The sequence below is a fragment of the Ptychodera flava genome, chromosome 7 (genome assembly GCF_041260155.1).
Source record: "Ptychodera flava strain L36383 chromosome 7, AS_Pfla_20210202, whole genome shotgun sequence".
NCBI classification, from domain to species: Eukaryota; Metazoa; Hemichordata; class Enteropneusta; family Ptychoderidae; genus Ptychodera; species Ptychodera flava.
The window spans coordinates 18,873,063-18,896,780 of NC_091934.1; the positions used below are offsets into that span (position 1 = coordinate 18,873,063).

General features: G+C 37.1%; 1 protein-coding gene across 1 annotated transcript; it reads left to right on the forward strand.

Annotated features, from left to right (window-relative positions):
• The first annotated feature begins 14,909 nt into the window (after positions 1–14,909).
• LOC139136357 (uncharacterized) lies at positions 14,910–19,569 on the forward strand. Its single transcript, XM_070704081.1, has 6 exons — positions 14,910–14,930; positions 15,169–15,259; positions 17,791–18,110; positions 18,473–18,575; positions 18,860–18,987; positions 19,333–19,569. The coding sequence occupies exons 1-6, from the start codon at positions 14,910–14,912 to the stop codon at positions 19,567–19,569; spliced, it is 900 nt and encodes a 299-aa protein (XP_070560182.1).
• Positions 19,570–23,718: the final 4,149 nt, after the last annotated feature.

A 23,718-nucleotide genomic window follows, 5' to 3' on the forward strand; every position in this document is an offset into this window, starting at 1 on the left:
TCTATGTCTGCAATCGACTGTCCAAATCATCTTTTTCCAATATTCGTGATGTCTGTAAGTGGGCATCCCAATAGTCAAAGTGTGGCACTTTTCCATTCTCATTGTCATAATGCCAGACAGATGCCATGAGTAGCCACATGTGTTCTTTTGGCTTCTTCGGTTCGTCCTTAACATGACACCACAAGAGTTATTTAACAATTCTAGAATCCTTTTCTAATTTTACTTAAAATAGAAATCAACCAATAAACTCATTACTGAATGCTGGTAAATGCGCCCTCAACTCTTCAATCTGAGGATTCCACTGCTCTACCGCGTCCTACCGCATGATTTTATCATCATTGTAAAGCAAGGAAAGGAGCGAACGCGAGACACTTTACCAATCTTTGATATCTAAATATTTCCATTTTCATCAGGGTATTAGATCACCACACCTCTCCAACAATTAATGACGTTTCCATATACCTGTACGCATTACCCTCGGGCCTAGCCCCTTTGAGTAAGTAATTAGGGTACATGTTGCGTCATATAAGGTTTAAATTCTTAACATAATGCTGATCCGAGGGTCTGATGGCGCCTCCAACGTTTTGTTGGTAGGATTTATGATGTGCTACCTTCTTTACGAAATAATCGTTTTTCCGCTTTGATCAAACTGTGCGATTAGTATCTGGGGAAGCTGTACCTTACTAAATATTAACCAGTCAATGGCACCGGTATCTGTCGGATTTCAGCAAATTACCCAAGATTCAATGCGTGTCATTCCTACTCATCCAGGTTTCATCAGATATTTAGAGGTTATTACCCAATATCGCCTGTTCCTGTGTCGTATCAGCATGAGTGTCATTTGTGCTGCGTCAGACACGAGACGAAGTCGAGTGTCTGACGCAGCACAAATGACACGAATGCTGATACGACACAAGGAACAGGCGATATTGGGTAATAACCGATTATCATATACCCATGCCCATAATTTTAGGGAATTTTTACTAATAGGACGAAAAACCTTTAATTTTGAGGCTTTACTTTATTACGCCTTGCGCATAAATATCAGAATGTTTATGTGAACAGGCTTCATTCATAAAGTTTACGACGGAGATGTCAACATCACGCGCGACATCGCTGCAAGTCGTCTATCTCAATGAAACCCAAGAAGAAAGACACCGGGATACAGAAATTGTCATACAGAAGGAACATTTTAAGGTGCAATATGCTATTACAACTGTAACCGATCAAAAACTGCTCAGCTTTAAATCTATCCTGATTTCGATCGAGGTACGGCACGGAACTCGCGCGGAGAGGGGACGCAATTTGTTAGTTTACCTTTAGAGTTGCCATGTCAACAGTCGTCGCGCGCGCGACATCGCTGTCACGCCACGCGCTCACTACCTGTTCGGGTAGACCGTGCACAGTGCCGGCGTCATGCGAACGGCAGAATGTTTGCTAGAATTTGACCTTAAAAATACCATGGGAAAACATTTCAAGACTCAACGTGATATTTCCGTATTTTGCAACCAGAAATACCCGTGTTCCTCGAAGCCCTTCAAGTTTTTACGTCGGCGACATCGCTTCGCAGGCGGGGAGCGGCAGCCATTTTGTTGTTTACGTTGTTTACCAACAAACTGCTAATGTAGTTCGGGAAAACTCTAAAACTGATGACGTTCATCGTGCATATCTCGACGTTTTCCGTGAAATATCACGGCTGATATTTTACGGTGAACGTCACTAGGATGTAGCAATATGGGCATGGGTATATGATATAATGAAATAGCGCTCACCTTGTCATGAAGTGAAAGTTATAAATAAAAAGATAAAAAGAAAAGGTTTTCGAGTACTTAACCTAGAGAACTCGAGGACAATGAGCAAGACAACATTTTTGAAGCAGAATGTTGATAAAAATATATCACTTGGAGAAATAGCAAGCTTTTAAATCCTCAGAATCTTTCCTTTGAGACCTTTAGTTCACCTGGACTGTATTCTGTGTACTTCTGTCTAAGGACCCTTTCAATGTACATCCTTGGAACTACGTCATTTGAAGAAAGCAAGGGTACGCCCTAAGTTGGTTGTAAATGTCGTTGTATCTGAAAATCTTGACTAGCTGAAGAACCTCTTTAACTTTGTAATTGCTAAATGTATATTTTTCTTCTCAGAAAAGAATGCATTTTTCACATTTCCTTATTGTAAGACATTATAGTAATGTGACATTTGATTCAAATATTCATGGCAGGTTTGACGTCTGGGACAGTAACGAAATGAATACATGAAATGAATGTGCCAAACATTTGAACACTGTTTATGTATGGGTGTATTGTTTTATTTCCTGAATAAATGAATTCATTAATGCCTGGGTCTTTTGAAATTGATGTTTATGCGAAAGCAATCCATTATGAGTCAGTATCAAATAAGTATATGAAACGGCAAACAAATATAATATGTAAATTACTTAGCCATCGAATACAACCATGTATTTAATAACGTGACATATATCAGATAACGTCACACAGCAACTAACCACAAAGTATCAATTAAAAGGCATAGTCTTGCCTTGAATGCCTGATTCTGTGGTAGTATATCTGGATAACTGATATAACTAAGCGATTTAGGACCTCCAAGTAGGGTGGTCAAGTATGTATTTAGTATTCTTAGAACTTGCCAACATACATTTTATCCATGTTATGAATATGGCCTTGGCATAACAGGGAGTGTATACGGATGGTAAATACAAGAAAAACATTTCTTGTATGTTTTAGACTGTTATGAAGCATTGACTAAGTTCTCGTCATCCCTCATCAAAACGAATATTACGTCTGATACATCTGTAAGGAGTCCATTGGGGAAAAATGCACACGAACCCAATGCAAGAAATATGCCAAAGCCCGTGTGTTAATCGTGCTAGCAAGTGGTTTTGGCAGTTCGCTAGTGGTGCAGTGACGGTTTTCAAGAGAGCGACAGTCCACTATTGTCAAACATTTTACTGTAGCAAACTATGCATCTCCATTTGTAGTTGATTGAGAATTGTGCATCATCAAGGTGCGGTCCATAGAATCAGCAGTTTGAGATATTCACTCACATATCTGCAACATTTAGCACTTTGAGATCATCATTATTCGAATGGCTTTAGTTTAAGTCCGCTGACATGATTCATGATTCATACGTTGTAAGAATATCCTTCCTGTTGGTTCAATAAAATATCTATCTCTCGTAGAACATTAGCAATGTCAGGCCCCTGCTCCTTGAACCATCAGTCTGCAGGATAAAGTTCAGTTGACTACTTGTTATACGAAGCGCACTGGCAAACATACGAACGGCACTGCTGGATATGATGACATTTTTGAAGGCACTGATGAATACACTGACATTAAGTTGTATAATTAATTGACATTTAAAGGCAATTAGCCGACAATTCTTTCAACATGAATGAAGCTTGTGCCAGAAACATTTTCAGTGTTTCGCTATTTTGCGTTTACCAACCGGCACGCAATTACAATTTCCTTCTACATATATTCTATTGACAATGTAATTATACTCCTGCTTCTGAAGTGTTATGTCTTGAATTACAAAAGCGGCTGACTTTCCTGATTGACGAGTTAATCCAACGCAATAGCTCGTCTATCTTTTGGATTATTTATGTATGATGTCAGTTGCCAATAAAGGGGAAACAAACAAACTTGCTACCAGCAAGTCAACTTGGAAGTCAAGAACCTGCACCCTGTGCCCAATCAGTCACTATTATCATACTATCAACACGGCCTTGATGTGTATATATATAATCTTCTATTTGCTTCCTTTTGATTAGTCTCCAATATCAGCTGCTATTAATAGTCCATAATCAGATAATGGGATAATAGATTGCTCCTCAAGCCAGAACGAGTACTCATCTGGCATGACACACGCAATGGCTAGAAGGTGGGCACGGTGTAGGATCTTTGTAGTTTGAAGATTTGTGTCATGGTTTCTATCGGTTTGCAATTTACAGGCTGGTGAGGCTCAGGGTTAGTAAAAGACCTTCCCCCTAGTACCATAACTGAAACTGAAACTCCCGGGTTTAGGGAAATATTTATATTTTGGAAGTGTGAAACTAAATGTAACAGACATTTTCATAACTGACAAAAGTGAGATATCGGACTTGATATGGCGAGTGATTACTTGTAAAGAAATCATGCTGCATTTAAACCTGTATCAGAAACTGCCAATTCAACGTAGACACATTGTACAGCTGATATAAATGTACACACCACTCTGGGGCCTTACCCAGTAACTAGGGTGTCAAATGTTGTCAACAACCTGTTTTAAATTGTAAACTTTTGGCGATATAAGGGTCTGATTGCTCCTCTTACGGCTTGTTCGTAGGATTTATGACCTTCTACTCCTGCAAAGAAATTTTATGGGTTGGTCAACATCGTGAAAGATAGGAAAGGTTACTAAAACGGGAAATCTCTATCTTTCCCATGTTGACAAACCCTTGATAAGTCCACGGATTAGCATAATTAGTTGTGTTGACTAATTAGATGTCTATATGAGAGATAAGCGTCCTTAAAATGGGTTGTAGAATGAATAAAGAGTCACGAGGCTTGGTTAGGTCATATAACCATTTATTTTAATTACTCCGATCAGTCAGAGCATGAAGACACAGTCCTTATATCCATAGAGGGACTGTACGAAGAAAAGGAGAGGAATTGATAGAGAAAACAGTGAGAAAAACTCAATAATAAGCTTATTAATAGTGTCTGGGTCGCCTGTGGGTGTAGTTGTTTTGATTACATCTGACCTGCTGCAAGACAATGTTTCAACTTTGGCAGAGTTGATATCTCTGTGGTGGACTGGAATTACTGCTCAGCTGATAATTACACCTGACAGTGTTGGCAACACCTTAATTTAGACAATGTCTACTTCGCGTAATGCCAATGCTTCAAAGCAAGCCGCTGTAATGAAACCATACCGCTCACCTTGTCATGAAATTGACATTATAACTACGGAGAAAAAAGAAATGTTTTACAGTAGTCAAGCCAGAGAACTTGAAAAAATGAGCAAGACTACAGATTTTACAAGCGGAACGTTGGTGGACTATTTCTTTGAGAAATTTCAAGCTTTAAAGTCCGCAGAGTCTTTCCATTTCAGTTCACCTGAAGAGTAATCTGTGCGGCTTCTTCTGAAGGCCACTTACAGATTGGAACTACATAATTGGAAGAACGCAAGGCTACGCCCCAAGTTAGTTTTAATATTGTTGTATCTGAAAATCTTGAATAGTTGAAACAAACAACAACATTTTTACTTTTGTTATTGCTTAATGTATTTGTTCTCAGAAATGAACATTATTTTCAAATGTCCATTTTGTAACTCATTTAAGTTATGTGACACACATATTTGATTCAAATTTTCCTGGCATGTTTAACGTCTGTTATGGTGTCGAATAGATATAAGAAGTGAATTTGCTCGAAATTTGAACACTGTTTAAAGATGTCTTGTTTTATTTTATGAATATATGAATTCCTTGACACAAATCGCATTAATTAAATTGTATGTAAATCATTCGGATATGAGTTCGCATCAATTAAGAACATGATTTGCCAAACAAATAGATGTAAATTGTTTATCTATCGCATAAAACCATATATTGACACACATATCATGTTTTGAAGAGATTTAGTCTTATTTGGCCAATAGATCACTTCAAACAGCAACTCATTCCAACAAAGTATCTATTAAATGGTGTAGTCTTGCCTTTTAATGATTGATCCTTTAGTAGTATACTGGATAATCTCTATAAGTAAGCGACACAGGACCTTAAAATAGGACTGTCAAGTATGTTTTCAGCATTCTTAAAACTTACTGACATACATCTTACCCATGTTACAAATGCGGCCTAGGCATTACAGTGAATGTATACGGATGATAAATAGAAGCGAAAACATTTCTTGACTGTTTAAGACCTATCTTGAATTGTTCGTACATTTACTTTTGCTAAGCTCCTTGACATTGAAGAAGCTTCTTCATCCATCAAAATCATAACGTCTGATACTTCTGTATATAGGGAGTCAATTAAAAATCCCCATGAAACAATGGTGAGAAATATGCCATAGCTCGTGTGTCAGTCGTGATAGAAGGTGGTTTCGGCAGTTAGCTAGCTAGCGGTGTAGTTACAGTTTTTCGAGATAGCGACGGTCCGCTATCGTCAAAATTGTAGCAACCTATGTGTCTCCATTTATAGTTGATTGAGAATTGTGCGCAATCAAGGTGTGGTCCATATGGTGAAGAGTTTCACAAAGTCACTCATATATCTGCAAGATTTGGCGCTTTCGTATAATCAACACCATTCGAATGGCTTTAGTTGAAGACCGCTGGCATGATACACACATTATAAAATTATCCATCACTGTTGCTTCAATGAGGTAAATCGTAGAACATTTTCAATGTCAGGAACCGCCCTTTGAATCACGAGTCTGCAGGATGAAGTTCAGTTGACTACTTGTTTATACGAAGCGCGCTGGTAATCTGTGCAGTTCTCTCTGAGGGCCCTCTTACATGTTAGGAACTACATTATTGGAAGAAAGTAAGGCTACGCCCCGAGTTAGTTGTAAATGTTGTTGTATCTGAGAATCTTGAATAGTTGAAGCATAAAACAAACTTTTGACTATCTTTTAGCTTGATATACAGTGCTTCTCAGATAAGAACATATTTTCACATTTCCATATTGTAACACATTTACGTTATGTGACAAATACATTTGATTCAAAATTTCCTGCCAGGTTTGACGGCTGTCATGGCGTTTACAAGAATACATGAAGTGAACATTGTTCAAACATGTTTTGTTTTATTTTATGAATAAATAAATTCATTGACACAAATCGCATTAGTATGTAATTCAATCGGACACGAGTCCGAATCAATTAAGAACAATACTTGGCTCAAAAAGCAGATGTAAATTGTTTATCTATCGCACCAAACCATATATTGAAACATTTTTATCATGTTTTGGGGAGATTTAATCCTATTTGATGAAGAAATCGTCACACAGGAACTAATTCCATCAAAGTATCGATTAAAAGGCGTAGTGTTGCCTTGAAGGCCTCATCCTGTAGTAGTTTACCTGGATAACTACTGTAACTAAGAGATTTAAAGAGTATGTTTTCACATAGACTCTCGAGAAACTCGAGGGTCTATGGTTTTCATTATTCTTAAAACGTAGTGTCATACGTCTACCCATGTTACGAAAGCGGCCTTGGAATTAAAGGGAATGTATACGGATGGCAAATACAAGAGAAATCACTTCTTGCATGTTTTAGGTTTTCCTTTAATTCTACGTAGATTTACTTTTACTAAGCACCTAAGCATTGATAAGGCTCTCTTCATCCATCATCAAAACAAATCATAACGTCTGACACTTCTGTAGGGAGTCTATTTCAAAAAATATCCAGGTACCCATTGCGAGAAATATGCTAAAGTCCGTGTGTCAATCGTGCTAGAAGGTGGTTTCGGCGCTATTCGCTAGCGGTGAAGTAACAGTTTACCGAGAGAGCAAAGGTCCGATATCGTCAAAAATTGTAGCAAAATATGCGTCTCCAATTGTAGTTGATTGAGAATTGTGCTCAATCAAAGTGTGGTCCATGTTGTCAGCAGTTTCACAAAGTCACTAATATATCTGCAAGATTTGGCGCTTTCGGATCACTAATACACTTCACCTCACTTCAGTTCAAGTACTCTGCCTCGATTCATACGTTATGATTTTTTATCGTGTTTTCAATAAAAATATATTCCCGTGGTAGTACCTTTGCAATGCTAGCCCACTAATCTACAGCAATGTCAGTTGACGACTGGTTGATACGAAGCGCATTGACAATCAATACCGTTTGCATACGAAGGGCACTGCTGGACGTGATGACATTTTGAAACCCCTCCTCTGATAGTTAGGTTTATCATTACATTGACATTTAAAGGAAATTAGCCAATAGTTCTTTCAACATGAATGCACCCTGCTAGAAACAATGTCAGTCTTTCTACTGTGCCACACACGCACACACGCAGGTACAATTTTCCATCCAATTATAATCTACTGACAATGTGATATATTCGTGCTTCTAAAGTATTAATGTATGTTGTTTACAAAAGCGGCTGACTTTACATAATTTAAGAGTTAATCCAACGCATCTTCGAACCTATCTTTTGGATAATTTATGTATGGTTTCAGTTGCTAGGGAAGGGGGAAACAAAGATCAATTCACGTTGCTGTTAGCAAATCAATTTGAATGTCAATGACCTGCACCCTGTGCCAAATCGGTGACTATTACAATTTATATTGTCTGGAGTTGATGGAGTCTTCAAGTTAATATTGTTGTAGCTGTGAGCACTACACTTTAATAGATGCAAGGTCACAGGAGCTTTATATAATATATGTCGACAAGTTGGTATTATTGTGATTTTCATTAAGTGTTTTTCCATTCCGAAAACTATTTCATAATTCAAAGCATTATCTTTTCAACGCAACCTTTACGTGTCTTATATCCAATCTTCATTTGACGAACAAATTGATATGATCTGCTATTATTACTCCATAATTGGAAAATCGATTACTCACCAGGCCAGAACGAGTACTTATTCGTGCTGACGCACGAAGTGATCACCATTATGCTTACAGCAATGGCTAGAAGGCAGAGACGGTGTAGAATCTTTGTAGTATGCATATGTGTGTCGTGGTTTCTATCGGCTTGCAATTTACAGGCTGGTGAGGCTGAGGGTAAGTTTCGGTTTTTGGAATTTTCTTTTCTTTCGAAGTGTGAAACGGAATGCAATAGACATTTTCATAACCGAAAAAGTGAGATCTTGGACTTGGCATGGCAGGCGATTACTTTTAAAGGAATCATGCACCATTCAAACCTATAACAGAAAAATGCCAAGTCAACATAAAGACATTTGAACAGCTGATATAAAGTAGTTGCAGTATAAAGTAGTTGCAGTCTACCTTACTTGTCTATATCGTTATATCAGATTCGCACAAAAGCGAAGTTTTTATCAAATTATGCATGGATGCCATTTTGATTTGCATTTCGATATTGTAAATTCTCAACTATGGTGTATACGAATTGCAATACAGTATATAAGTATCGACAGGTCAACAACATTTGTCTCCCAACACAGACTGTTTTTAGTGCGACTCGCGTTAGAGGGAAAATAAATCTTGATCTCTGAGGGAAGCAAGACTTCTTCCATGGATTTAAAATTCATTTGAAGTCGATTTGCCTAGAAAACAAAGGTTATGCTCGAGCTTGGTAAAACGTTTGAGCAACGATGCACATTAAACTGCCAATTCTACCATTATTAGAAATACGTGTGCGCCATGTTAGATAATAAGAATACACATAAAAAGAAAACATGGATATTTAAATATCGTTTTTCTTAAGGAATGATCGTTGCCGTACTTTTCAAGGTCTAAGTCGTTCATCAAGAAAGAGTTCAACTTGGTACACCACTTGCAGCAGAAAAACATTACAAATTACATGACAGCAGAAAACATCATCATGAATAATGAATGCAGGCTGATACCATTAATTTTACTTGCTCCCATCTGGCTGACGTTATACAGTACCGTTTTTTAAAAAGCAATAGAGCTAAATGTTCTTATCAAAAGGGCTATTGGACCATTAAACAGATTCAACTAGGTTTTAGATTTTTTCTTTCTGTCATTTTACCCCTCCGTGCTTTCTATCGGAATTTACTGTGTGCTGCCATTATTTAAATAGGTGTTATTTCAATTGTGGTTTGTGAAATTGATATAGATTTGTCACTGCCGCAGTGCTAATTGCCCACATTGGGATCCCAAAGATTTACCTATTGATTGATTAGATAGATAGTGGAAATAAATAAATAAAGAAAGAAAGAAAGAACAAAAGAAAGGTAGATAAAGATAGACAGAGAGACAGAAGACAGACAGATAGATAGATAGATAGATAGATAGATAGATAGATAGATAGATAGATAGATAGATAGATAGATAGATAGATAGATAGATAGATAGATAGATAGATAGATAGACAGATAGATAGAAAGATAGACAGATAGACAGACAGACAGACAGACAGACAGACAGACAAACAGACAGACAGACAGACATACACACACACACACACACATACATACATACATACATACATACATACATACATACATACATACATACATACATACATACATACATACATACATACATACATTAGGACAGACAGAAACAGACAGACAGACAGACGACAGACAGAAACAGACAGACAGACAGACGACAGACAGACAGACAGACAAACAAACAAACAAACATCGTATTTTTGTTAAAAATGTTCTTCTATGTCATATTTAAACAATATATTATTTCTTTCCGTGCTTCTATATTATAGAAGTGACACGAAAATGTTTCTCTCAAAACAACACTGATCGTCCTGGACTCGATTTTTATGGCATGCCAATTGAAAAGTTAACCTATGAAGATTGCTGTACAGCCTGCCTTGAAAATGCATTATGCAAGGCGTTGGTTTATCACGAAGATAATCACCTGTGCTGGTTCAAACATGACGTACCACCTCTACAACCGCTTACAAATCACATTTCAGCTATTCTCGAAGGTATGGTCACACGATTTCAATTACGTGGGGTATTATTTTAAGGTGCGGTCATAAATGAATTAAGTTTATTACACTTTGCATAATGTGCCGTATAAGGTCTAAAGATAGAACATAACAAGGACAGATTTCTTCTGTATACCAGAGGAAACATTGTCGACTGAATACAAGTAGACAATAAATTATTATATAAAATTATTTCTTTTTTCGAAAATAATATGATTTCAAATAAACCGTGTTTTAGACAATCAGAGAGAGAGAGAGAGAGAGAGAGAGAGAGAGAGAGAGAGAGAGAGAGGAGAGAGAGAGAGAGAGAGAGAGAGAGAGAGAAGGAGAGAGAGTCCCCTTTTGGTGATTACACCAGCAATTATATATTCATATATGTCTCTCCATTGCTATTTAGTATTGCAATAAAAGGGAAACGAAGGTCTAAGAAGTGAGATCAATGTTAAAGAACTTCACATTTCTATTTCAGCTTGCAAACATGGCTTGCAAGTACAATGTCTGATGACCAGCTAAAACAACAACAACTACACAATTTCAGTTCACATGGCATATCGCCATTGATTTACCATATTTTCCATCTTATTACTTTATCAGCATATGCTTCTATTTTATAATCTGTATTATTTAATTATACCTCTTTTCTGTTTGCAGACAGTCAAGAGCCCGTCATTGTCTGTCCATCCGATATTGAAACCAGCACTTACATAGGCATGCGTACCATTGAATTGACATGGTCACCTCCGAGTGTCTCAGACAACTCTGGTACCGCCTACTTGTCCGTCAGCCATGAACGTGGTAGTAACTTTAGTATAGGCATCACGACAGTGTCTTACATAGCGGAAGATCCTTTCGGCAATACAGCTTACTGTTGGTTCAACGTGACGGTAAAAGGTATGTTGTGTAACACCTTCAATCTATGATATTTTGACCTTTTACTCACAAAAGTCATTGTATAATTTCATCACGTTAAATGAAAACGATGGAGTTACATGAATATATCTCACATGGAATGAACGTACCTCACGTGAAATGAATACATCTCAGTTAGCCTGATTAAATGAAGCAAACATACGTTTTATAACTGTGTTATAATTTTAGAACAGAACTGTATGAAAAAAATGATTTAGGAACAAAAATAAGATTCAATCTGAGACTTGAGAAGTTTCCATCTAGAAGACCCAGACGTTATTTTTTCCATTATCAACCTGTCATTATAAACTGAGTACGAACTTAGTGCCTCTCTTCGTTTGCAATAAAGATCTGAAACGGTGAATTCAACTGACTACTTTGTGTGCGCTCCGGTTACTGTAACTATTACAATCCCCGTAGTACCTCTCGGCTATTTTGAGTGAGTGAAACCCCACGACGACAACAAACACACGTGACAGTTGAAGATCAACATTTGCATTTCGGGCGTCCTGTGGCATAAATGTCTCCGAAAACGTTTTGTTTCCTTCCTTGTCAGTTGTTAAGTTTTCACGACATTGCACTTTGGAAAGTTGTTTGAAATCAATCATTCAGTCAATTAATCGATTACTTCATTGATTAAACGATTGGTTGACTTATTGATTTATTTGACTCCTTGTAAGTCAACCAGTTGATGCAAAGGGTTTCTAGGATGACCTTTTCTTCCGACAATGCTTTCCGATCCTGTGTGTTATCCAATCAAATGTATTATTAATCGACGTTGACATGTCACATATTTTAATATGTTCATCTTACCACTCTCTTTCGTCTTAAGAAAGGAAAAGGAAAGTTTGCTTACGTATACAGGGAGGTCAGAATAAATTGAATACATGTAGACAATACATTATAATATATAATCATGCATTTTTCACAATAATATTATAACTTGTTTTAGGCAAGGCTGCGTTCACAAAAATGGTTAGGGACGCTGGAGGAAAGCGGGGGGGGGATTCGAAAATTATGGGGATAGTAGAGGAGGGACGTCAAAATTTTGCTGTGCCTGTAGGGGGGACTTCAAAATTTTTGGTTACCTTTTACGCTTGACAGTTTCCAATTCCAAGTTTTGTAGGTAATTCAATGAAAAATGAATACCATTTTTATGTAATCCAGTTGTTGTAATGTCTGTAATAGTTTAACAAAATGTAGAAAAAGAACCATTTTGTCACATTTCTTGACTTTTATCTTGAAATAATCTAAACATTTACGATTTGTCGTAAAAAACAAACTTGAGCCCAGTAACAGGGCAGAAGCTGCAATTGTTGATGATTTTTGCAATATTTCTGTTCAATTTATCAACTACGCTTTCTTGCTGTTTCCCCATAGCATCCTCAAACACACAATATCCAGTTTGTCAACAAAACCTGTATATACAAATATGTATTAGGTGATAATTTAATTAGAGTCCAGACTGACAGTCAGTTGTCAGTGATACAAATGCATGGTACACACAGGCTGTGATAGCAAGATGAATACTGAACAGTTCAACATGCTGTAGGGAGTAGAACAAGAACACAGTTGTATAAACTTAACAAAAATATTGTCAAAATTATTAAGTTAATACAGCTACTCCCTGCGGGCAGTGTCACTGTCAGTTACCGCCCTGCTACTGAAGTGTCACTGTCACTGCATACCTTAGCAGTGATAAGATAGCTACGACTCTGATGTACATGGTAGTTGAGAAGAGTTTGGGTCAAATGACGCTCATGACAGTGAAACATACTTGTACACAAGATCAGACCAGAGAGCAACACATGGAAGACCAGGAGACTTTAAAAGTTATCGGGGATTTTTTAATTCTGGCATATGAGAATAATCAAATATTAAAGAAAAAGATAGGATCACCATTCTTGATTTTCTAAATTTTCACATTCTCATAATAAAATAATACATAAGCAAAACTTTGAACAGTAAAGACTAAATGAAAAAAATATGTGACTAAATGGGATTATTTTTTTTAAACCAATTTTGTCATTATTGCACCCAAAATTTCAGAGTTGAAAACATTTATTTGATGGAATATTTTTACCTTCCAGTATTGTCAATTTTGGGAAGCATCTAATTCATATATATCTTGTACTTTTGAAACAAATTTTTGGTTGATCACTGAGACAATTAGCCAGAATTCACGATTTGCCCACTCTGTCATGATTCATTTTGTGTGCTCTTTGGCAGGAGCAATTGACCTGGCCAGAGTTGGATTGACTCAAGTTGGCTAAGACTGATAAATCCAAAAGGTTCACTGATACGATAAAAAAATGAATCAATTTCAGAACTTGCCTTAGGAATATGACTTTACAAACTGCTAATAACAGGTAGTGTTGAACATCTGTGAGCGTGATACATGTGTATTTTTCTGTTTGCACATCCTTTGCTGATATACAGGCTGGTAAGAGAGAGAGAGAGAGAAGAGAGAGAGAGAGAGAGAGAGAGAGAGAGAGAGAGAGAGAGAGAGAGAGAGAGAGAGAGAGTGTGTGTGTGTGTCTTCTATTTTCGTAGTCAAACGAGCAATTGTGTATATATCTCTCAATATGCTATTCAGTATTGCATTAAACCTAAAGCATTAAATATCTTTTCTGTTTTCAGACATTCAAGAGCCCGTCATTATCTGTCCATCCGATATTGAAACCAGCACTTACATAGACATGCGTGCCATTGAATTGACATGGACTATCCCAAGTGTCTCCGATAACTCTGGTAGCGTCAGCTTGTCCGTCAGCCATGAACGCGGTAGTAACTTTAGTATAGGCGTCACCACAGTGTGTTACAAAGCTGAAGATCCTTCTGGCAATACAGCTTACTGTTGGTTCAACGTGACGGTAAAAGGTATATTGAAGATCAACATTTGCATTTCGGGCGTCCTACTGCATAAATGTCTCCAAAGACGTTTTGTTTCCTTCTTTGTCAGTTGTTTAAGTTCTCACTATGTGGAGGCTTGCCTTCATAGAATGTGCAGTTTGTTATCTTCTTATCGATTTATCGATCAGTGGATGACTGAGTGACCTTATTACTGATTGAATGACAGTAATTGAGTGACTGCGTAACTATGACCTATTGCTTTTCGAAAAATTAAGTTAAATCATTCATTTAGCCGATTGGTCGATTACTTCATTGATTTAATCAAACAGTCGATGCAAAGGTTTCTAATAAAACCTTTTCTTCCGATAACGCTTCCCAATCCTGCATGTTTTCCAACCAAACTTCAAACAAAAATATTGGTGATCGACAGTGACGTACATATATTAACATATTTTTCTAACCACTCTCTTTTGCCTGATCGAAAACGTACACAATGTGAATGAAGCTTTGGCCCGGCCTCTGTTTGATGATACAAATGCAACCAGGATGAACATTTCGACATCTCAGGTTAGTGCAGACCCTGTAAATTAAATGCACCTCTTATGCTGGTGTCCATAGCTGAGAACACTTGCTAGAATGGTGAAATATCAATGATAACAATTGCAGACCACGCACCAATAATCGCAGTGTATGCATTTATGAATATCAAATAATGTTTTCGAAAAATCACGGGAATAACAACTTTGATTGTTGGATAAGAGAGTCTATGATAATAGCATTTCCATTACTCTTTTTTGTGCTGTAGATAATTGAAAAGTATGATAAGTTATCTGATACGCTCTCTCAGCTTAAAGATGTGAACATTTCAGCAGAGGAAAGCAGGCTTCTGGCACAAGGTGAGTGTCATCATTCAACACTGAAATATATTGTAAAAGTCATCGTTGATGACACAGTCCCCGCTTGTCCATTTTGTTATAATCTTTGGTGTCTAGGTAGCTGTGGTCTAGGTAGCTGTTGAATGACATTGATGCAACGGGTGCATCAGGCCTGTGACTTGCATAATAAAGTAATCTGAGGAACGTTCAATAAATGACTCATCTCCCGGTAATGACCACTGAAGGAACTTTTGATTACATCACACATAACGATGCCCTCACTGCCTCTAGTGTCATGACGGCACATACTATACACACGGTTTGATGGAATTTTCGAAATGGTATGGATCCGGTATGTTGTTGAAATCAGCCATTTCGGATCATATAATGAAACAAATTAATGTGCACAAGAATGCAGCCATAGTATTTCGTCTTCGTATCACGTTTGAACAAAATCAGTCCATCGAGGGACATTAACCTATGTTTATGTTTCAAAGACAAAAAAATCACACCAAAATTGAAATCAAATGGCTGTCTATTGACCATATGGATCATAGCACAAAATTAGTAGACATGCATATGTATGCAAGAGTACTTTATCTTTGTACCAAATCTCAACAACATTGGTTAAGGAATATTTGCATATAATTACGCTTCAAAGACATGCAAAATTCCAACAAAATGGCAGTTCTGCAGCCATATTGGGATCCTATCGCAAGGTTAATTGATACATGCATATGTATGCCTTTGTGCCAAGTTTGAACAAAATCGGTTCAAGGACGTTTGAGTTATGGTTCAAAGTCATGAAAAATCGCAAAAAATGGCCGCCTGTCAGCCATATCGGATCATATCACGAAATAAATTGGTGTTCATATGAAGGGCATAATTTTTTGCTTTTGTAACAAATTGAACATAATCGGTTCAAGGATGTTTGAGTTATGGTTCAAAGACATGAAAAAATCGCAAAAAATGGCCGCCTGTCGGCCATATTGGATCATATCACGAAATAAATTGGTGTTCATATGAAGTGCATAATGTTTTGCTTTTGTGCCAAATTAAACAGAATCGTTCCAAGGATGTCTGAGTTATGGTCCAAAGACATGAAAAATCGCAACAAAATGGCCGCCTCACGCCCATATTGGATCATATCACAATATAATTCGACATGCATATGTAGGCCATAGTGTTATGCCTTTGTGCCAAGTTTGAACAGAATCGGTTTAAGGATGTTTGAGTTATGGTTCAAAGACATGAAAAATCGCAAACAAAATGGCTGCCTCGCGGCCATATTGGATTGTATCGCAAAATAATTTGACATGCATATGTAGGCCATAGTGTTATGCCTTTGTGCCAAGTTTGAACAGAATCTGCTCAAGGATGTCTGAGTTATGGTCCAAAGACATGAAAAATCGCAACAAAATGGCCACTTTGCGGCCATATTGAATCGTATCGCAAAATAAATCGATGTGCATCTGTAGGTCATAGTGCTATGCCTTTGTGCCAAGTTTGAACAAAATTGGTTCAGCAGTGTCTGAGAAACTGTTGATGACTGACGGACGGACAGACGGACGGACGGACGGACGGACGGGACCCAATCTATAAGTCCCCGCCGGACTTCGTCCGCGGGGACTAAAAATATTGTATCAATGTGCCCCTTCGCCTATTGGGACACGCTCGATTGTAGCAAAATTCGTTAAAATGAAATTCGCTTGAGGGATCTTGCTATACTCGTGCATTGTATCTAAGTCCCGTGTTAAACCTTATGCGCCGGGGATTACAACTTAGCTGAATAATATTAATGATAACGAACTGCGTGATTTCCAAACAATAGAATCAGTTCCAGTTTGTTTTAAGATGTACGTCTAGAGTATATACTGAATTATATATACTAATATTGCGCCGACACAAGTTCTAGGAGCTTGTTATATCAGTAGTCAGCTACCATATCCAGTGCGGGCTGGCAGGTTCCGCTTATTTGCATCATGTTTTATGCTAAAAGTGCTTTTTCAATGTTGGTTATCAAGTCACTCTATTTCATTGTTGAATTTGCCATCACGGCAAATAACTTAATGGTAAAATAATGATATTTGAAAGCCCTCTTGAAAGCCTGTGTACTCTTGAAAAATGGGAGAATGTTCTGTATATCGGCATGTTTCTTTTATTAATTATCCTACTGTCCAGTATCATGCAGATGTTTCTCATCTCGATGAATATCGCATTAACATGTATATATTCATTGTGCAGGATTGCGTGTTACATTATTTGCTTCAAAATGATAACGGTTTTGTCTATTTCTGTTCTTATTCTTGTTCTAATTCTTAAAAAAACAATTTGTTGCACAATGCTTTTAACTGTGGGGCACTTTCACATAATAAATACATCAGGTATCAAGAAGCTAATCGGTCATACTCATACACCTGCATTGCGTGCTAATAAGTCTTCCCTTATGAACACTATCAGTGACATTTGCCATCGTTAATCGTGCCATCTAACAAACATTTCAATGTCTCTAGCTCTTCCTGAACAATTAATATAAGTATGTTGTCAAACAGATATCCTCCAATCAATGAATAAAGCTATAGAGGTTTTCAAGAACACTTCTGAAAATGACATCAACGATCAAGACTTGGATTTGTTGACGAAATCCGTGCTGAGGACAACTGATGACCTGGCAAAGTTCGTTCTGCGCAACATCGAACCTGGCAGTGGTCATGTATTGGAAACCCCTGCCATTCGTTTGAACGTGGACCTCGACTCTGCAGAGAAACTCATCAACACCTCGGTGGAAATGGGAGATGGACAGGCATTTAGATTACCACAGCTGGAGAACCTTTTCTTGAACTGGACGTCACGGCAGCCGATTGGCAGAATCGTAAGTTAAAGGCCAAGTATATTTTCGAGAAACAGTAACAAAGAAGTAAAAGCATTTTCTTCTTATTGTTATGTGACAAAAAGAAGCAGAAATACCGATTGGAAGTCTTAATCTTAGTCACATCAATACTTTTACATATCAAACCATCCCCTTTGAAGCTGTCTACCTGCTGATACTGCTCAACGAACAGTTCAGTCATATTGGTAAAGGTATGAAGTGCACCGAATCACCCATTTTATGGTTTGAGATATTTTATGAACTTGAATAATACACATTGTCACTTACAATGCTTTTTTTACTAATCGTATTGTTCATCGCGCCACTTAGCTAAACAATTAAAAGCTCCTTTGCTTTAACAACAGGTAAAGCGGGTGCTTCAAAGATCATTTCGACATGACGACAATGCTAATGTTTATGATGTACTCAGCATGTCATTTACTGACGGGGAATTAAATGACTTAGAAGGTAAACAGTCAAAATTACAGCGACTAGCCTAAGCGCTGCTTTGATTCGAATATTTCATGTTGCATTTTTTGTGTTGCATTTTTGAAGTAATTGCTTTCTAACATTTCCTTTTCATAAATGGTCCGATACTATAGCCAGATTGTATTTTGTCAATCGAGTCTAGACGACACTAATAGCACAACCCACTATGAAAAAGTTTTAAAATGTTTATATATTTCCCCCTACGGGAAAAGAACCATTAACTTACAATGCAAATGACAAAATCTTGAAATTTCGACACTTAGTAAACGGCACAGAAGAAGATATCGTCATCATATTTGCTAGCGATTCTCAAGCATCAGAGACACCTGTTGTGGTAGAAGGTGTTTATCTTGAATTTGGTGATGTCACCTACTTCGGAATGGAAGTAAATGTAAGTTCGATTTTATGATAAAAATAACTTGTCACTTCTTTTTCCTCATTTGTTTGTCACTTCGGATTAAAGAGTACATTGTCAACAAGCTGTTTTCCTAGACCTTCGCCTCATAAAACTGCCTGTTTTGTGGAGACTACAACAGTTCCATGGGGAACACGTACACATATATATGAGATATTTAAATGACATATATTATATATATAAAACTGCCTGTTTTGTATGTATATATATACATATACATATATATATATATATATATATATATATATATATATATATATATATATATAATATATATACATTTAATGCTAACGCGACGTTAATTATGGATGTCTATTACAGATCACACATTCGTTCCACGCAGTTATTATCAATTTGGAAAGTCCAGACGCAGTCTATGGAATTACTGAAGCGTACATCTTCGATGACGTGGTTGAGTATTCCAGCAACTACAGCGGTTGTCAGTTTTCTGTTGATGTCCAGTTTGATGGTGGCAATTCTAGTATTTTTATCCCAGAGAACTACATTTTGAAGGCAGGAGGGTATTACTTGACGTTTACGGTCCCACAGAGTAAGTGAAACTGTTGACTGTCTCGTGCTGTGTTTTTGACAGAGAGACAGACAGACAGACAGAGAGAGACAGACAGACAGACAGAGAGAGACAGAGAGAGATTCATATCCGTAAGCTATGTTAAAATAATCAATTGAGTAGTACATATTGAGTATTACAACCAGCATAAACACTCATCCTGATATTTCTGCTGATGGAAAGCCTTGAAAAGTGGTGATTTTGAAAGACTGCGTGTGCTAAAATGACATGCGTGTCATAAAGGTAAGTAAGCAAGTCGTCTTTCAAGATTAGTGTACAAATTTGACATTGTAGAAAGATGATTCCTGTATCATCTCGAGAGAATTCATTGTATACAGGGTTCACATGTCGACGTTTCTATAATGAGGAGAATGGTTTTTATGAAAAAAAAAAACATTTAATAGACAGTATTAGATAGTCACTATTAAATTCTAAATCATTTAGATTTATGTTTGCATGTTATGTGCAGGGTGATGAAACACCCAAGAAAATGAAGAAAAACAGCAAAATACACCATTGTTGACATTGTGACACCATTGCACAATGTTTCAAACTGTAATTATTATTCTGTTATTTTTGCCAGAAATATGTGAAACTATAGATGGTATGTATTGTTGTGTTTTAATGCAGAGCAAGATCTCCAGCTCTCAGTGAGCGTCAAACACGTCATTTGTGATTATCTGAATGAACAATCTGGTACCTGGAAGAATGACGGTTGCAAGGTAATGATCAAACTACTCTAAAACTTTGCCTTGTTTCTAAATGAATAGAGGTAGTTTTCGAATTGACAATTGTTAGCTTACAAGATGGCTGCAAGGATTAAAGCAAAAAATGCAAGCTACACTGAAAAGTATACTTACCCAGAAACATTACGTTCGCCCAATGCTTTTGTAAGTATGTCTATGTAGCTCCCTCTAGAGTCCCAAATCAAAAAACTATTTAGCTGTTAGCAAGCACTTGCATTCAGTCGAACACTTAAACATTGCACTGTAATCAAATCCCTTTCTCATCCCTAGGTATCACCAGCGTCGAACATGACATCAACTGTTTGCCTGTGTAATCATCTGACATCATTCAAGACAAATATCGAAATAGAGTAGCCTCGTTACAGATATGTGATTACCGCTTTGTTGATCCGCAATGGTAATAGTTGAAATATGGATGTGATCATCATTGTGTATCGGATATCTACCAAAAATGAAATTACAGAAGTAACACTAAAACATCAAATACTGTACAATTTGACTGGGTGATTGGTAGCTGTTGTACATTATACGAATTTTTCTGATTTTATATCGTCTTCAATAAGATGTTATTTTCTTGCACTAGTGGTGTTATAATTCAAACGTATTACAAATGAGTGTTTAAAATGATACACATAGGGAGCCTTAAGTGAATGTAACTGGGTAGGCTGGCGGTATCTATGGAATGGTCATATTGCAGGAGACTGTACGTAGGGTAGGGTCACATTTGCAAATTATGCTTTTAGAAGGGTGGCATTTTAAATTTCTATTTTTATGATGAATATCAATTTTTAGTTTGTTATTACGATATTAACGTACATTTAGCAACAACTCTATGAGGATTGCTCTCGAAGTAATGGATTAACAGACTGGTGGAACAGTTGGTGACGTTGGCCGTGATGATGACAGTGATGAAGGCCATGATAATGTCATATGACATGTTCTGAACAGCGATTGTGATGCGTGATGCAGTGAACATGCAAAAAGAATACAATAATAGCGATACAAAAATGTTATGACAGCTATTATAAGTGACGCGATCAGATACAGCGTTCATGATTTTGAAATCATGGCAGAAGTTTTGATCAAAGTAAATTTCAAATTCCGGACTTTCAAGCGAACATAGGGTCCAGTATACGTTAGGACTGTTATTTTATTTATTTGATCTGAATATGAAAACACACTACTTAGAACTACCTTCAATATATAAGATGTGCATATAAGAATTTCTCATAAATATTAAATGCTAATGTAGTATCACAGGATAAGCTGAAGATGTTTCTATTATTGTTAGTCAACCTGGAAGTCATAATTTTGAATGAACATCAATAACCTACGTTCATAGTCTAATAAATGATGCATATGTCCTATACGTCTGCTGTGGATATAGCATTTTGGTAAATTCCCTCCACAACATGGCGAAACGTCATTTTTGTGGGACTTGACTGTTATATTCAGAAGATTTTCGATCGGATTCGAACTCACAACGTACAGCACCCAGTCACCTAGCGAAGACATCACAGTCAAAACCGCTTCGGCCAAATCCTCGCCCTTTGAAAGAGCGGTTCAACAACGGAGCTAAATTGTTACAATTATTCATAGCTTTACTGGGCGAAAGACATCACTTTCATCGTTCAATCCCTCTGGTAAAAGGACTGACATACCTTAGAACAAACTGACATCAAGATATTGAGGACATGTGAGGTTAATGAGCTGATAGACATTTCAATGGAGCGAGTATGTTTTTTTTTCCAACTGAATGTATTCAATACCACAAAATATTATCAGTGTTTGTTAAGTGTTGTTTTTACTTTCCCATACTTAATTTGACTCCCAATGTTATAAGCATTAAAAACATTCAACAACAAAACACTGGACAGAATCGTGATGTTATTAATCATTTTTTTTTTCTGACTCTTTTTTATATTTACACAACTATAGGCCAAAACAGGTCATTTTGCCTACCTGATCGATTTATTGATCAGAGTCAGCAGCAGTCGATAACGCCTTGACCAAATATAGAGATAAACATCCTGATATTGTTGCAAACTTTACAGAGAGATAAGTTGCTTTTCTGGTTCTATTTTCACATTCCGTTTGGATATGTTTCTGCTAAGTTATTGCCACAACTTTGGTCATGGCCATTTACCCTTTTGCGCCATGGTTTCATTGGACATCAAATCAGGTCCAATAATCGTTATCATTCAAGGTAACTATGAAATTTACCAGGTCCAAGGAACATATAGATGATGACAAATTTAAAGGCAATGGGGGCCATCTTGAACCACGAAATAGTGGTGGTACCAGGTGTCCGGAATGGGTAAGCGTACCCTGCCAGCTAGCCGCACCCGTCAAGATTGACCAAAAACGACAAATTCATTGTTATTTGGTGAATTCACCAAATTACTTTTGTGAGTCAAAATTTGGTATGCTGTCACTCATCATTTGAGAAACAGACAGGTCATATTTGGATACAACATCTCCGTATCTACCGTAGAACTTCTTAAATGATTTCACTAATCTACTTTCTGAGAATCCTTGCCTTACTAACTTTTGAGCTAATAGGCTGTGTCTAACTCGAAAGTCTTCATATGAATGGCATGCTCTACTGTATCTGAGGAGTTGTGAAATATACACACCATAAGCTGGAGATGATGGTATATTGCTCGACAAAAAGGGAAAGTTTATGATTTCAAAATTGAAATCGTCTCTTTTGTCATACAGCTTAGTATATAGAGTATTATGTCTAATTTCAAACAATACATCTAGGTATGATGCCGAGTCCACACTTTCAGTTGTTTCTTTTATTTCTAAATCATCTGGGTAGATGTGGTGTAGATAATTGGATATACCAGGATTGTTTAAACTGATGAGATCATCAATATATCTGTGGGTGTTGTTAAAACGCTTGGCAATCCTTTTACACCCAGATTTCTGAAGTGATTGCATGAACTCTGCTTCATACGAATATAAAAATAAGTCTGCAAGAAGTGGGGCGCAGTTTGTGCCCATGGGAATGCCTATGGTTTGCCTGAATGTCATGCCAGCAAACTTGATAAATATGTTGTCAATTAGGAAATATAGCATTTGAATCACCTCAACATCACTGTATTTGAGTTTGGCATCACTGTTGTTGGTGAAATAGCCTAAGTTGCGCTTGATGGCAATGTATCATACCTACGACTACCATTCTTGTAAAAGAAGGCTTTCTTCACGAGAGATGATAGCCTGTCTTTAAGTTTGTTATGTGGGATGGTTGTGTACAACGTTGAAAAATCAAATGTGTGGATTGAATTGTACATGTTTTTGTTATTTTGTAAAATATGTAACAATTCTTTGGAGTTCTTTAATATCCACATTTGATTGACCCCACTAGTTTCATAAATTTTGTCACAA